This window comes from Manacus candei, unplaced genomic scaffold (genome assembly GCF_025592945.1).
Source record: "Manacus candei isolate 608988 ecotype Guabito, Panama unplaced genomic scaffold, ASM2559294v1 h1tg000071l, whole genome shotgun sequence".
Taxonomy (NCBI): Eukaryota; Metazoa; Chordata; class Aves; order Passeriformes; family Pipridae; genus Manacus; species Manacus candei.
In genome coordinates, this window is record NW_026138119.1 from 5,765,290 (window position 1) to 5,780,322 (window position 15,033).

The 15,033-nt window shown below is 45.4% G+C and overlaps 1 protein-coding gene across 5 annotated transcripts in view; it reads right to left on the reverse strand.

Moving 5' to 3' along the window:
* Positions 1–15,033, reverse strand: part of LRRC8A (leucine rich repeat containing 8 VRAC subunit A) — a 19,433-nt gene continuing 4,400 nt past the window's right edge. For 4 of the 5 annotated variants that reach the window (XM_051808198.1, XM_051808197.1, XM_051808200.1 and 1 more), the window contains exons 3-4: positions 8,341–10,504; positions 1–5,292 (exon numbers count right to left, since the gene is read on the reverse strand). In XM_051808198.1, the coding sequence (XP_051664158.1) occupies positions 5,017–5,292; positions 8,341–10,497 (2,433 nt within the window). In that variant the 5' untranslated portion in view covers positions 10,498–10,504 and the 3' untranslated portion in view covers positions 1–5,016. The remainder of the gene's footprint in view (positions 5,293–8,340; positions 10,505–15,033) is intronic. The other variant, XR_007907803.1, reaches the window with a different exon arrangement.

Below are 15,033 nucleotides of genomic sequence, written 5' to 3' on the forward strand. Positions count from 1 at the left end.
TTAAAACTTACAACTTTTATTCTGTTAAAGTGTCCAGTCGTACAAGTCTTTCAGAGCAAACAAGGGCAGCTTCAGTGCCCCCAGGGAAGGTGCTGCTGATCAGCTGCCCAAACAACCCCAGGTACAAAGTGAATGTCATGATTCTGAAATGTTACACCGAGTTGCAGGTCTCAGATGCCAAACCACAGCACTGCTCCTGCATTTCCACAATGGGAGCGAGCCATGTTTAAGCCATGAGTGGTGTCTTACTGCAATGGGCACATCTGTCAGCTGGAAAGATGACTCAGGCTCAGTAGCCCCCTTCTCAATAAGTCTCCTCTAGAAAAAATTCCCCCATTGTTCAATAAAACTCCTTTAAAGGAAAACAGAGGGAGGGAGGGATGGGAAATTCCAGGAATCCTAAATTAAGCCTTTGTATGAACTCACACAAAGTTCACCCCTTTGCTGTTGGGGTCCAGCAATTCAAGTGCAGCTACTTTTGAAACAGGATTTTGGAGAGATTTCTGGAGGGTTTCATGCTGCCAAAGCAGTGGAGTATTAACCCACCTCCTGGAGGGGAGGGACACACACACACAATATTCCTGCCCTCTTCCAATTGTGCTTCCTGCACTGTCAGAACACAGGTAGGACTAAAAACTCACTTGGTTTTGCACTTGCTCTGGAAAACTCCACAATCCACTGTGTGGCCAAACAGCGGGGTTAAAATGGAATAATCTTCCTATTCAGCATCCCCACAGCCTTACCTCGGGCAGCTTTCAGAGCAGATGACTTACAGTATGACAATATTGTTTGGCAGTGGGAAATCACACCAGAAATCAAGAAATCTCTCCGTGGTTGAAAGGAAAAAATCCAAGGGAACACACCCGAGGGAGCAGCTGCCCCTGGGGAGACCTTACATGAACAGATCTCTAGAGAAGGCACAGATACTAATGAGGGGGAAAAAGTTACTCCTCCCCTGAAGGAAGACTAAAAATATTTTAAAAATCCAAAGAACTCAAACCATTCAAAAGCAGGGAAAAGGTAAGGAAAGGAAACAATGTCACAGCTGGGGAATCAATAATATTTGGAACTTTTTTCCATACAGCTCATCCTCTGTAAAGGATGTGCTATTGTTCTCAAAATTCCTAGAATTAATTGTTAAAGAGGGGGGGAAAAAAAAAAAAAAGGACTTCAGTATGGTTCAGCAACAGAAAGCCACTTAATACTATTTATGGTAGTGAACACCAAGAACTTTAATTAAAATGGAGTGAGCTAAATGGAGCATATAAATGGTAATAAGAAAAAATAACAAATGAGGTAGGATATTATCAGGAAGTGACAATTAATACCAACAACAGCACATTGTGAAAGATACCTGTAACAGCTATTTATCCACTGAGACTGGCACAGTAAATCACTTCCAGCTGCTGAATTAACTGGGGATCAAATAATAAAATCAGAAAGCATCTGAAACACAGAACAACTTCAGCTCACATTCCAGTGCAGAGTGTCAGAGTACAGCACGAGTTAACACAATTCATAGGTTTGGTATTCCTTGCTTTTCAGCTGGTTCAAAAGAATTAGTTGCAATTTATCACTTTTTGGGTTATTTAGCAGGAAAGGTAAAGTGCACGTTACTAACCTTGGATGCTAACACGGGATGAGCCTGTTTGTGATCTCCAAGAACTTGTTCAGCTCAGAAGTGCTATTAAGGAAACAGGTGGGTTTAATTCAAGTTGCTGTATGGTTTAGCAGCTAATAAATAATCTGTTTTGCTACTACCAGAGTGCTTTGAAAAGCCTGCCAGGAGAATAAGACACTGACCAGACACCACTGACTGCTTAAGCTGAATGCTTTTTGTGAACACACAGTGTCAGAAATAAACCCCCTAATCTTCAGTTTGATGGAAACTTAAGGGAAAATAGGGAATATTCACTGATTGAATACCTGCAAGTGAGGGAGGATTGTTGATGTGAGCCCATCCCTCACAGACTGAGCAAACCAGACAAGTTTTGCAGCAGTCCTCAGTCATTAGCATGTTCAGGACTCATGGTCTTAGACTCTGTCCTTGGAAGTTTTAAAGCTTTTTCCACCTCATCATACAAGAGAAATACTCTGGAATCAGTAGCTCTTTAAGGGAGACCAAGCAGCACAGATCAGGAGTAAATAACTCATATTGCTCTTTCAGAGTGACAATGGATTTGTGCCACCCCTGTTTATGGTACAAAATGTCACCAGATTGCTCATCCCAATTTTGCCACACAGGTAGTTCTCAAGCCCTGGCAGCCATAACCAAAAAAGTTAAGCTTGGAATATTGCAAGAGCAGCACAAAGCTGGTGTTTTCATGCATGATCAATACTGGCTGGCCTCGGAGCTCAGCCCAGGGCAGTCTGAGCTCTGTGACTGGTGTTCCCCTGTTCTGCTGGGATCCACAGCAGGTCAGGAGCCTTGCAAGCTTCTAGAAGCACTGCAGCACTTTCAGGAGCTGCTTAGAGAGACTTCTAACTCAGCTGTGCAAAGCTGAGTTTAGATAACTAAGACCACAGCTGCAATCAAGAGCCAAAGCACTCATCTGCTATCCAGACATCCAGGAGAAATCCCTTTGCTCCTGGGAGCCCAGTGAAACTCCTGTGAGGTGCTTTGCCCTTTCAGCCCTACCTAGTCTAAAATACATGTGTAATAAAGCAGTTACCAGTGGCCTTGGATAGCAAAGAGTTCAAGTTCCAGGCAGTGGCCATTACTCTCCACCACTATCTTTTGGTACAAAGAGGGGAAAAAAACAGTTTCCTTCACCATCCAAACAGCTCCCACATCCACCACAAGGAACTGACTGGAAAACATCATTACTGCAGCTAAGCCTGAAGTGATTCCTGCTTTACTCAAGAAGCATAAGCCCATCTAACAGTTTCTGTGATCCAAAATGCTCATGCAATCCAAAATCCAATCCAATCAGCATCAGTCCTTCCCCATCCTTTCAGCAGTGGCCCCAACTCTAACACAGTTTCAAGACACTAACCCTATTAGAAGCCAGAAAAGCTTTTACAGTACCTTGCCTCCCAGATGGAGATTTAATTATATTATCCTCTGGACCGTTTAAACTTTTCATAATGAATGGACTAAGGGAAGCAAAATTTACATTTTTCTTAAAAGCAGTTTTATAAACAGATCTCCTGATTTTAATGTAGCTTTATTTAAGCGTCTGAACATCAACAAATCCAGAGTCCAGTTGACATTGTTCATGGTTTCAGCATATTTAGGATATATATATATAATTCATATCTTACATCTGATGAAGAAAGCCACAGTGTGCCTGACTGCCCCAAGATCCACGGGATCACCACAATTCCCTAAGCCAGGGCACTCGCTGGCAGCTCGCCAGGAATCACTTTGGATGCAGCTTCCCCCTCTGTACCCATGGGAGGCCTCCAAACTTCTCATGCCTCAGCTTGCAGTGCTTCACCTTGGAGCCAACCTGCTGGTCTGTTGCAGAGTGTTACAACCAGGACCTGTAGGTCCAGGAGCCTCCTCTTCCTCCTGATGGAAAAGTGCAGATCTCAGAGTACTGGAGGCACAGCTTATCCACCCACCTTAAGGACATGATTACCAGGAGCTATTACATATTATCTGCCTCTGCCAGGCCAGGAGGTTGAGAGCTTTTTGTCAAAGAACACCAAACAGGTCAGGCTTGTTTCAATAAAGACTGTTCTATTCCAGGGAGCCAGAAGAGCTCAGTCCACAGAGGATTCTCATTCTCCTCCTTAACACCGAGGGAATGAAAAGGGGAAGAAACAGGAGGAAAGGTTTCTTTTCCAGCACCAGGTTCAACCAGCATTAGCCTGTTATTTAGGTCAAGAGGTGTAACAGGAACTGACAGCTGTTAAAGGGAAGACAACAACAATCAAGCAGCTCTGGAGACTGCATCCATGGAAAACACCAGCAGAGCATTGAAAAACTTAATTTAACAACTTGATTGTAGGGGAAGGCAGGATGGGGGACAAGAGGTGCAGAGGAAACCTGAGTTTCCCCTCCAAGCCCAGGTGAGCCCTGACACACTGGCCAGTTGTACATTAATACTTGATATGTAACAGAATATCAGCAATTAAAAAGTTGCTTGAAAACTAAAAGCCAGATCCTGAAGCAACTCGATGTTTCTGGGAGAGTAGATTAGACAGTCCAATTGCTCTTTATCCAGTTCATCTCTCACTTGCACTGTAATCATCCATTTCAGAACAGGCTAAAGCTTTGGAATTGTCAGTTAGTGCCTCCAGCACATCAGCTGGAGAAGGATGCTGTGTGATCTACTCATCAGCACAAGTGATTTGAAACCTTTAAAGTAGTGCAATCTTAAGGGAGCAGATAGTTTGGTTCCTTCTCCAGGGGCAGAGGAAAAGGTGTAGAGTGCAAAGGGGAAAGGTAATTAGTAAAAAAAAAAAAAAAAAAAATAATCCTGCATTCCAGCAGCTGTGAGACGTTTATCCCCCAAATCCCAATGCCAGCATCCAGATAAAATCACTTGTTTGTGTCCCATCCCATCCCACTGGGGGCCTCACTGACTGGATCTGAGTCAGAGGGGAACAGTACCCAGTGTCACAGAGATGAAAGTTCAAGAGGTTTCCTGGCTCTTGGTCTTCGCTTGCAGGACACTGGACTCTCATCCCTGGTACATATAAGCCCTATTTGGAGCAATGCAGCAATCCCCACATTCCTTTTCTCCTCCATTCAAAGGTCATTTCTTCTTGCCAGCACCATCCACCTCACCCCAGTTCCTGTCCAGAAGAACAGCAACACCTCTAACTCCCACTGGCCCTTGCTCAGAGGCTGATTAATCTGTCCTGATCCTCATCCTGATCCCAAGCTTCCCCCATCCTGCATCTGAGGCAAGAAGCTGACTCTGAATGAGTCACATTTGTCAAGGACTCCTTGGCCAGTCTGGTAGTGATCGGAGTGGAGAAAGGGGAGCATCTGGGGAAAAGGGGGCTGGAATGGCCTTTTGCTTCCTGCTAGTTGGTCAGAGGCTTTTCCCTTTTCCCAGGGGTTCAGGCTTGCTCTTTGTCTGCCCTCCAGAGCCGCTCCTTGACCTCCAAGGGCAGGGTGTTGAACAGGTCCTCCTCCACCACGAGCCCGCTGCGTTTGAGCAGCGGGCACTCCCCCAGCTCCACGGGCAGGCACTCCAGGCGGTTCCCTCGGAGCTCGATCTGTGACAGGTTTGTCAGCTCCCCCACCCGGGATGGCAGTGACTGCAGCACGTTGTTGCCCAGGTGCAAGGTCCTCAGCTTCCTGCACTGGAACAGCTCGGGTGGGAGACTCTCAATCTGGAAAAAAGGAATCAGTTATGGGCAAGGTCTCGAGCAAACATGAACACATAAGACACCAGCAAGCCTACAAAATGCTTCAAAGGTTTAAGGAGTAACTTTTCAATCATCCATTTCTCCCTTAATAAGCTCCTGCTTTCCATCATAAGGTCTGTTCCCAAAGTAAAAGCCACTATCCCATGATTCTATGGACTCTTCTTTCAGACAGTTCTATGGATTCATCTTTCAGTTACAAGAGATCACCACTGATGGTGGTTAAGACAGATGTTGTCCCCCAGGACAGGATTAGAGGACCAGAAACCTGCTCACAATCTGACCTAAGCCATCACATGCTTCCATCAGTACTAGCTCCTTTCCATCCCAAATCCTTTATTCTGTCATTGCATCACAGCTCCTTTGCTTTAAGCAGTCATTGCACAATTGGTCTTAATACTGAACATCAAAGATTGGATTTAGTCAGGACTTCTAGTTTGGCAGTGAGAGGCTCTGGGGGTACAACCTCCAGGCCCTGAAAACCGGGACTATTCTTCCATCGTTTCTGTAGAGCTGTGAAATGTTACAAAGATTTCCCAGGCTTCAAACCATGGGGGTTTTTGACAGTGCCAAAATGCAACAACAGCAGCAAAATGAAGCCACCAGCTGGTAGCTTTCCCACCACCACCTTCAGGCAAACAGGAATCACTCATTTAATAAGGCTTATTTCTAGAAAATCCTTTTTATAGTCCAGTCCTCCCCAAGAATTTCTAGGAAAAACTATGGCTAAGGTTTAACAAATACTAGGCTAGGGACTAAATGTAGCAATTCAGGATTCTCCCCTTAATTCAAAGTCTCAGCTTGGAGGCTATCATTTGCCTTTAAATGCAAACATGGCCTTTTTAAAACTCAAATTATGCATGATACCATTTATGGCTAAATTAGTCTGTAATCCATTCCGAATGAGGGGAAGCCTAAGGAAAAGCCAAGATGAGACCAGACCAATTAAAGACAGTTCAATGCAGTCATTGTTACTGGTACTGGAGTGTTTTGCAAACAGCAACATGCAATCAAATGATCACAGACTCTGGAAAATAATAGTGTTATTTAAGGGACAAGTATTGGTTTAGGAAGGAAGCAATGTGCTATAACAGCCTTGCTTTCCAGAATGGGACAGTTGTACCAGCCAGTTCCAGAAGTCTCTATTTACTGAGACTGCTGAGTTCACAGTTTAAATAATTCCTGGCCTTGGGAATTGTCAGTCTATCAGTCCTTGTGTTTCTTGCTGTTTACTGGTAGTAACCAGGCTGTCAGAACCTCAGGGCAATTCTGGCCTTGCCCAGGCACCTGCAGAAGACACAAACAGGTTGGCTGTTCCATTGGGTCCTCACCACCTTTTGTTTCCAAACACACCCCAGCCAAGGCTGCTCCAGCCTTCCTATTGCATGTTTTCTTCAGAAATGGGTGGTGCCACACTGTGCTGCAGAAAATGGAGCTGCCTCCCACTCCTCTCATCCAAGAAACACTCCACCCTAAACTGCAGAGGATGCACTGCAGATTAACCCTGTGCTATGCCTGGAAGGCTGCCAGGAAACAATTGGTACAGAATCATCCGAGTTCTGACCAGGAACACACCATGAAGTTCACCAGAGTTTCAGCCACCCACACAAACAGATCTGGAGCTGGGAAAGCTGAGGGAGCAGCTGCTCAGCTGGGACTGCTGAACTGCTTGTCTGCTGCCACTTTGCAGAGGCACAACACAGACCCAAAATTTCAGACACCAACCCCAAACTGTGGCTGGAGTTTTAGGAACCCTGTGTAAAACTGAACAGCATCAGCAATTAAGTACTTGATTGGAGAGCACTTCTGTGAAAAGCCAAACCACACTTGAGCTGCTCTGTGTGTCTCACAGGCAATCTGGCAGTGCTCAGTCAGGATTACATCTTGCCAACAGCACTAAAAACCTTGATGTAGGACAGTGGAAACCAGCATTGCTCCAGGACAATTCTGCTGGGTCCCAAAAGAACCCAGAAGCAACTAATTAAATCTGTTTGCAATTCAACTTTGGGTGACAATAAACTCCAAGAGAAAAAGAGTGTCTGAGGGATTTGTGGATGGAACGAATGAAAGCTTCAACTTTGTCAGACATGGTAAATGAAATCTCCTTAGTCCCAAACAAAGGAACAAAGATTCAGGAAAAAACACATGGGTATAGTTTGTTTTAAGCAAATAAACACCCTCCAACACAAGCCAAGAAACAGTTTATGGTAATTGGGCACATTTGGTCATTCCCTGTAATCTGCCCAGCACTGAGACCGAAATGCAAGGCTTAGACCTAACCCATCTGGGATTACACAGGAAAACCCACAGCAAGGTGCCATCATGTTTTCTCCCCTCTGAAAAAGTCAAGGAATTTCCACAGTTCACACTTTTCCATCTGACTGCCAGTCGCTAAACCTGGTTTAGTTCCCGCTGCCCTGAGCCAGGACACTGCAGAAGGTGCCTTGCTCCCTCCAGAAGTAGGAGACAATCCATCTTAAAAGTGAGAGCTTAAGAACCATTTTTCCCAACTCTGTCCATATCCAGCTTCTCACTTAGAAGACCAAACTATGGAGCAATCCCTGGAAATGCAAAGTACTCCAAGCAAGGCTGTAAGCCACACACATGCACACCCTAGATGGCTGCTGCCATAGTGTATGTACATGTCTGAAGTACACAGGCTTAAGCACATAGTTTTATATTGACTAGTTTCTCAGATCTCCATTTTAAGCCCAAAACAGATGTGAATCTAAAGAAGACAAGCTTCCAGCTGCAGGCAGGATTTCCAAACAGCCTCCAACTATTACTTGGAAGGAGTCTCACTGTTAAGAGAGGAAATGCTCCAGAACAAGGGCTCTTGGAAGACAGGCTTACCCCGGAGTTATCTGCAATGTTTTGCCTTAGATAAACCCCTCAGAGAAAAACAAAAGGCAGTGCCAGCAGTACCCACAGACCACTGTAGCACATTTAATCACCAGATAACACAAGTGCCAGCGTTATTTACTCACACGGGAGCTCAGCTCCGTGCTCACTTACCCTGTTGGCTGTCACAGCCAGATTCTGCAGGTTTTGAAGAAGTCCAACATCTGGTGGTATGAAAGTCAGGTTGTTGTGGCTGAGATCCAGGTACCGGAGTTTCCGGCAATAGAAGAGCTGGGTGGGGATCTTCTCTATCTTGTTGCGGTTCAGGTAAAGGCGCTCCAGGTTGGTCAGGTTGCCTATCTGCATGGGGATGTAGGCAATGTGGTTGTACCACAGCTTAAGGCAAGTGAGACGATGCAAGTGCTGGAAGCTGATGATTTCCTCAATGGTCTTTAGGTTATTGTCCTTCAGGTCTATCTCCTGCAGATTGTGGAGGCTAAAGATGGAGTGGGGAATGCGTTCCAGGTCACACCGGATCAGCTCCAGCTCTGTCAGGTTGACCATCTTCTTAAGGCTGTTGAGGACAATGAGCTTGGTGCCCTCGTTGTTGATGGAAAGCTTCTGAAGGTGCACACCAACATCTGTAACCACCTGGGGTAGCTTGGTGAGGTTACTCTTCATCCTCAACACCTTCAGCCTCTTCAGCTCCCTCAGTCCATCTATCACAATGTACCGGTTGTTTTCAGCACTCAAATTCCCTGTCAGATGAAGCTCCTCGAGTGTCTTCAAGCTGTAAATCCAAAGAGGAATCTCCTTGATGTCTGTGAACTTGATGTGGAGAGATTTTAAGTTCTCCCTCAAGAAGGCAAGGGCTGGGGCCTCAATTTTGGCAGCTGTGTGGTAGAGCCACAGTTCCTTAAGGCTGGTGAGCTGAGCAATGCTTGGGGGAATAGTGACATCAGGGATAAGCTCCAGCTTCAGGACTTCCAACTCAATGAGGTCAAAGACCGTGTCAGGAATGCCACTCAACATGAAAAGATGCAATTCCAGCTTATCCTGAGAGTTTTTGGTGATCCTCTGGCGTAGTTTCTCCAGAGTCCACTCATTGTTGAGGTTCAGTTGCCGCAGTTTGTTCTCACTCACCTCTGACAGAAAGACAGCAAAGCGCTTGGAGTAGAGGGGGTCGTACTGATCGATCAGATGGAGCATGAAAGCAAAGTCATTTTTCACATCAGGAATGTCACTGTAACTGCTCTCCTCCCGGATGGACTCAAAGGAGTACTTCTTGAGCGACCGCCTCAGCATCCACCACAGCGTGTACATGCAGATCAGCCCGTAGAAAATCACCAGGCTGATGTAGAAAGAGGCCAAGATTTTGAAGAGAGTGGCCAGAGGGTGAGCACAGCGGTACATCCTGTAGCCAGTCAGGCTCTCAATGTCCACCTTACAGTCCACATCAAACGTGATGTTGTTGACATAGTACACGGTGTAGCAAATGATCAGAATGAACTTGATGACTTTGATTATGGTCTGTCTCATGTACAGGCGATAAACTATATCTCCCTCTTCCACGTGAGTGCGGAACTTCTTCACCTTCTCAAAGAGTGCTTTGGCCTGTTCCCCTTCCTTTTTGTCCAACACACCAGTCTCAGACCGGTCCACAATCCCTTGCTCAATTCGAGACTTGGTTCTCTGCAGCATGGGAACAGTGGCTTCCACATCCTCACTGACCGTGGAGGATTTCTTGTCCATGGAGCCATTCATTTTCCCAAACGCTGGTTTGGTATCGCTCTCTTCCACCACTGTCTCAGATAACGCTCTCGTTGTCCACGGAGAGTCAAAACACTTCAGCAAAATAGACACAAAATGCTCCAGCTTGGAGCTGGTCCTTGGGAACTTGAACCAGAAGTTGCTACAAGCCAGAAAGATGAGGGTGTGTAGCAGCACTAGATAAGGAAAATACTTGGCAAACCAGTGGAGGCGGTTCTCATAACACACCGCGTCCACGTAGTTGTACTGGTGCCGGTCCAGGTCGTATCGGATCCCCGTGGGCCCTGTGTCCGCAGAGGGAACTAGACTAGTGTTATAGTAGCTACGCTCCGGGGTTGCCGCTGTCCATCCCCTCACAGAGTCATTGCAAGAGTCTTTGGTAACCCATTTACAGGGCAAGCAGATCATTTTGTCCTGGGTGACCTGCAGCGTCCCCCCGAACACGGCGATCATGAGCATCACTATGGAGATGTAGTCCGTGAACACGTCCCACCACGGCTTCAGGATGCGATAGGCCGGCTGAGTGTCGGCGAAGTAGCGCAGCTCGGTGACTGGAATCATGGTTCACCTGAAGGGAAACCAGAAACAGCTCAAACTGTTTTGTTCTGCTTCACAAGAGGCCATCAGAACACTCCTGTTAGAGTGCTGGCACAGCAGGACTGGAATTAGCCAAGACACAATTTCAAGTCACTGGCAGACAAATGAATGAGGCTTCCTGTGAGTCATTTGCCACAGCTGAGGCTGGGAAGTTCATTTCAGTCTTCCCTGACAGATGAACTGTCACAAAACCTCACAACTTAGCAGTTTGTGGAGCAAAACATTCACACTTAAAGGAAGCTCACAGGGCAGATTTCAATTCCCTTGATCAACCAGTATTTGGAAATTTACTGTTTTATCCAGGGATTCTGTTTCAGGGATGAAGGAGTTTGCCAGCACTGTTAGAAGTGATAAAATCCACACACAGAGATTAGCTGTCATGAGTTCATTACTCATGTTGTTTGCTTTTACATAAAAATCCTGTCTATGTGTGGTTCTCAAACTGCAGGGACAAGGAAAAAGACCTACATACAATACAACTATATTTCCCAGAACCACTTAATTGATGCAACTCATCAACACATTCATAAAGCAAGCTGGAAAAGAGAAAAAACATTGCCCAATATCATGACCTTTCCTTCCCTGTAAGTACTTTTGGCTTCCTCCCTTTGAGTTAATTCTCTTGGGAAAGATTAGTTACTTGCCCTCTGATAGATTCAGTACTGAAACACTATAACAGCTGGGTTTTTGCCTTATTTACTTCAGAAAAAGAGGAAGGGGGGAACATACTTGGAAGAATCCACTTCCCTGACCAACCATTCCCACCTAGAGTTCATCTCAGCTGGGATTTAAGTGCCATAAAGGAAAGCAAAAGGTTCTGGGAAGCAGAGGCCTTATGGCAGTGCATATTCTGTCCTTCCAACTTCCAGATGAAACTTTGAGCACGCTCCTCTCAACAAGCCACAGAAAGCCCAGAAGCCTGACTGAACCATGGATAACTGACTGATCCATGGATAACTGAGCTCACAAAATTCCCCAATTCAAAGGTAACACAAAAGAACATGAAGTCTTTGTAATTCATTCTAATGATGATGAAAAACCAGTAATATCACATCATACTTTCTAGCAAAGTTCAGGAGAACAAGTACTGATCTATCAGTCACTTCAAAACTCACATGAATTTAAGTGTAAAGGATGCTCAATCCAGAAAATGTCTAATTCTTTCCTCACAAGAAATGACCCTTGTGCTCACTTTTGATTTGTATCTCAGGATAGGTAGGAAGGAAACCAAAAAGAAATTAGCACAGCTGGCTCCATAAGGCTGCTTACCAGCTACATGGGGTAGGAAATCCCCCTTTACATTGTGCACCTACAAGACAGCTAAAAAAAAAAAAAATCCTGAGTGTCCCATGAGAATCTATTACAGCTCAGTGTCAGCAATTAAACCCCCACAGGGTGGAGCAGGAAATCTCCTGCCTTCCAGTAACAATGACAGGGTCACTGGAGGAAGAAAAGGACATTCACAGCAAGTCCCCACTCCTCCTGGCAGCAGTGGAGACCCCATTCAAGTCTCAAAGAGGAACAATAAAACAAGGGGCCACCTTTACAGAAGCTGGAATTTGCTACGTCTTATCTAACCCTATTCCCAGCATCTGCAGTAAAAGGGGAAAGTACCCATCAAAACTTGAGGAAGTACATGGGAAAGTCACATCCCTCCTCACCCAGATTCCCTATGTCTAGTTCCTGACAGTTCTACATCAAGACAGGATTTACATGGAGGATATTATTCTGGCATAAGACTGGGAGCAATCCTTGCATGAAGGCAGCTGGCCAGAAATAAAGTTACCTCCCTTGTGACCAAGAGCAGACCAAGGTCTGCAGGACCAGCAGGCAGACGGTGCATTTCAAGCTTCTGCTCCTTCCAGGAGTTGGACTCCAGGGTGCTTTGTCAGCAGCAAAGTGCTCTCTGTGAAGAACCTTTATTTGCCAAGTCCCTCCTGTCATGCAGCCTCAAAGGCTGAGCACAGAACACCTGGACTGAGGGACTGAGTTCATGGACAGAACAGCCACAGGAAAGGAAGTTCAGTGTCAGAGCAGTTTTGGTGAAGAAGGATCCGAGCTCCTTCATATGCACCTCAAACTGCAGAACCTTGCAGTTGGAGCTCAGGAGCAGGCAGTTTACTTGCAGCATAGTTACCTCTGCCCCATGGAAAGCATTGATACTCAGATTTTGAAAGAGTGCTTTACTCAAGTTTAAGGACAAGTTGATTTCACTAAACTTGCATAAGCTGATAAGCCAAAGCATCTGTGTCTAAACTCCTGTCAACTTATCAGAAGCATAAGAAAATAAGTTTTCTAAGGGTGTAATTTAATAGGCCTTAAGTATTGCACACTGAAGGGGAAAACCAAAAATCTTACAACTGTTTGTCTCAAAAGTGTTTCAGCTTTTGCATTCCTTGCTACCACACAGTCCCTGAGCAGTCCCTCATCCCCTGCCCCCAAGAAATGACTTTACCTTGGAGGGTTTCAGCTGCATCAAGCAGCACTACAATTCACATCCTGATCCCAGGACAGTTTATAGCAGCAACATCTGAGATTGCTCAGGAAAAGATCTGTATGCTAAAGCCTCATTATCATACAGCAGGATCATTCCAACCTAGACAAATATGCTCCTGAAATATTGACACACTCCACATTGGCTACTACAAACCCCCTTCAGTGTCTGCAAATTCACCTGGATCCAGGTTTGCATCCTACCAGGGACCATCCCTGCCTCAGCCTGCTGGTCATGGACCTACAGCTTCCCCAGTGCTCAACAGGGTGATCCCAGACAAGGAACAGCAGTTTCAGACTTACATAACCAGCCTGCCAAACCTCCCCAGCCTTCAGCCAACCATAAGCATCACCAAAGACTAATCCTGTGTTTTACCAGACACACCTGGAGGAGAAAGATAATCACTCATGTTGGAATAACAGGCACATTCTGAGCACACCACACCTACACGGTAAAACCAGTCAGAGACAAGACTAAACGTATAAAACAGCCTGTACCTCGCTGAAGGCTGACACAGCTGAGGGCATGAATGCTTTCCACAAACCACAGCTATTAACAGAGCAACTGTCCTCCAATTTGGACAATTCCTCTATCTAAAACCATCTAATCTAAAAAACTTGAGACTAATTTATTGTCAACAGGCACCTGGCTGAGCAGTGCTTCAAATCCCTGCCTGCGGCCGCTGGCCAGCACATCCAGCTCGGGACAGAGGGAACAGAAACAACATCACTGTTCTGTCTCACTGGCCAGTTTGTCAGCTTGACTCATCACTGCTGAATACTTCACCCAGCCTCCTCTTTCCTCCTCCTTTCTGTTGGCCATTCTGTTACTAACAAAGCTACTGGACAAAGAGCACTACATGCAAGATTTCAGGACTCGCACAAGAATTTAACTCCCACCCTTACTTCCCTGAAATCAGAAATCCTCCTCACCTTTAGTGGAGTGCAGCTTTCAAGTGAGGCAGTCTCATAATGCAGTTCTAGGTAAGTAGGTGTGGATGCATTTTATGCTGGATCTTGCAACTCTTTTTTCCACTACAGATATTCAGAATTCCCGGTGGTTTTCAGCCTAAGATTGTGGACTGCAAAGCAGAAGTCAAGCACTGCTCACAGAATTTCTTACCTTTCAGAAGCCCAGACAAAGAGGAAGTTGTTCAGGTGCTGACAGAATCAGAGGAAGATAAAGGAAAGAAAACCCTCGATGCTCTTAAAACTACAGCCCTGATTACTGACGAGCTATAACATGTTATGGTAAGTTTACAATGGAGCAGTTTCCCTCCCCAGCATGCTGCCACCTGAAATCCTAAAGAAGGGCATGACATAGAACTCTTTGTCCAAAAAAAAAAAAAAAAAAAAAAAAAAAAAAATCAGGAAATGCAAGAGCTTTACTGGGCAGAAATGGGACTGGGAATTTATGTGTCTCCTCCCTCATGTTTATTAAGTCCAGAATTAAGGAGGGGGGGGGAAGGAGTCTGAAACAGAGCTGCTTTCAGGCATCCCTCAGAAAACCTTCCAAGAACAAGGACAGCCATGTGATCAACTGGAAAAGCCCAAGATGTGAGATGGAACAAGTCAAGTTATTTTGTCCTTTGCTGTTTAGAAAGAAAAAACAGTGAAGCCAGATGCCAAAGCCCAGAACAACCAACTATTATCCCTGTATCAGGCCCCTTCTGCATTAAAAAAATAAATCCCTTCTGTTGAACAAAACATCTTCTGAGGTAGAGAAGTGAACATGACCACTAGAAGTTCTTCAGGGTCCTTTTCAACCCAAGCCATTCTGTGATTCTGTGTCAAGTTTAAAGGGTCATTTACCATTTAGACCAGCAGAGTGGTGGAACAGCAGCTGTGAGAACTTACACTCCTCACTCAGTGGAACAGGCACTGAACCCCACGCTTAGAGCAGGGTAAGGTGGCTTTCACACAAAATTCTGCCCCACCCAAGACACAGCGAGATGAAGTGAACCCACAGGGTCACACTGTCTCCACTGAAGCTCGTGAAAAAGAATA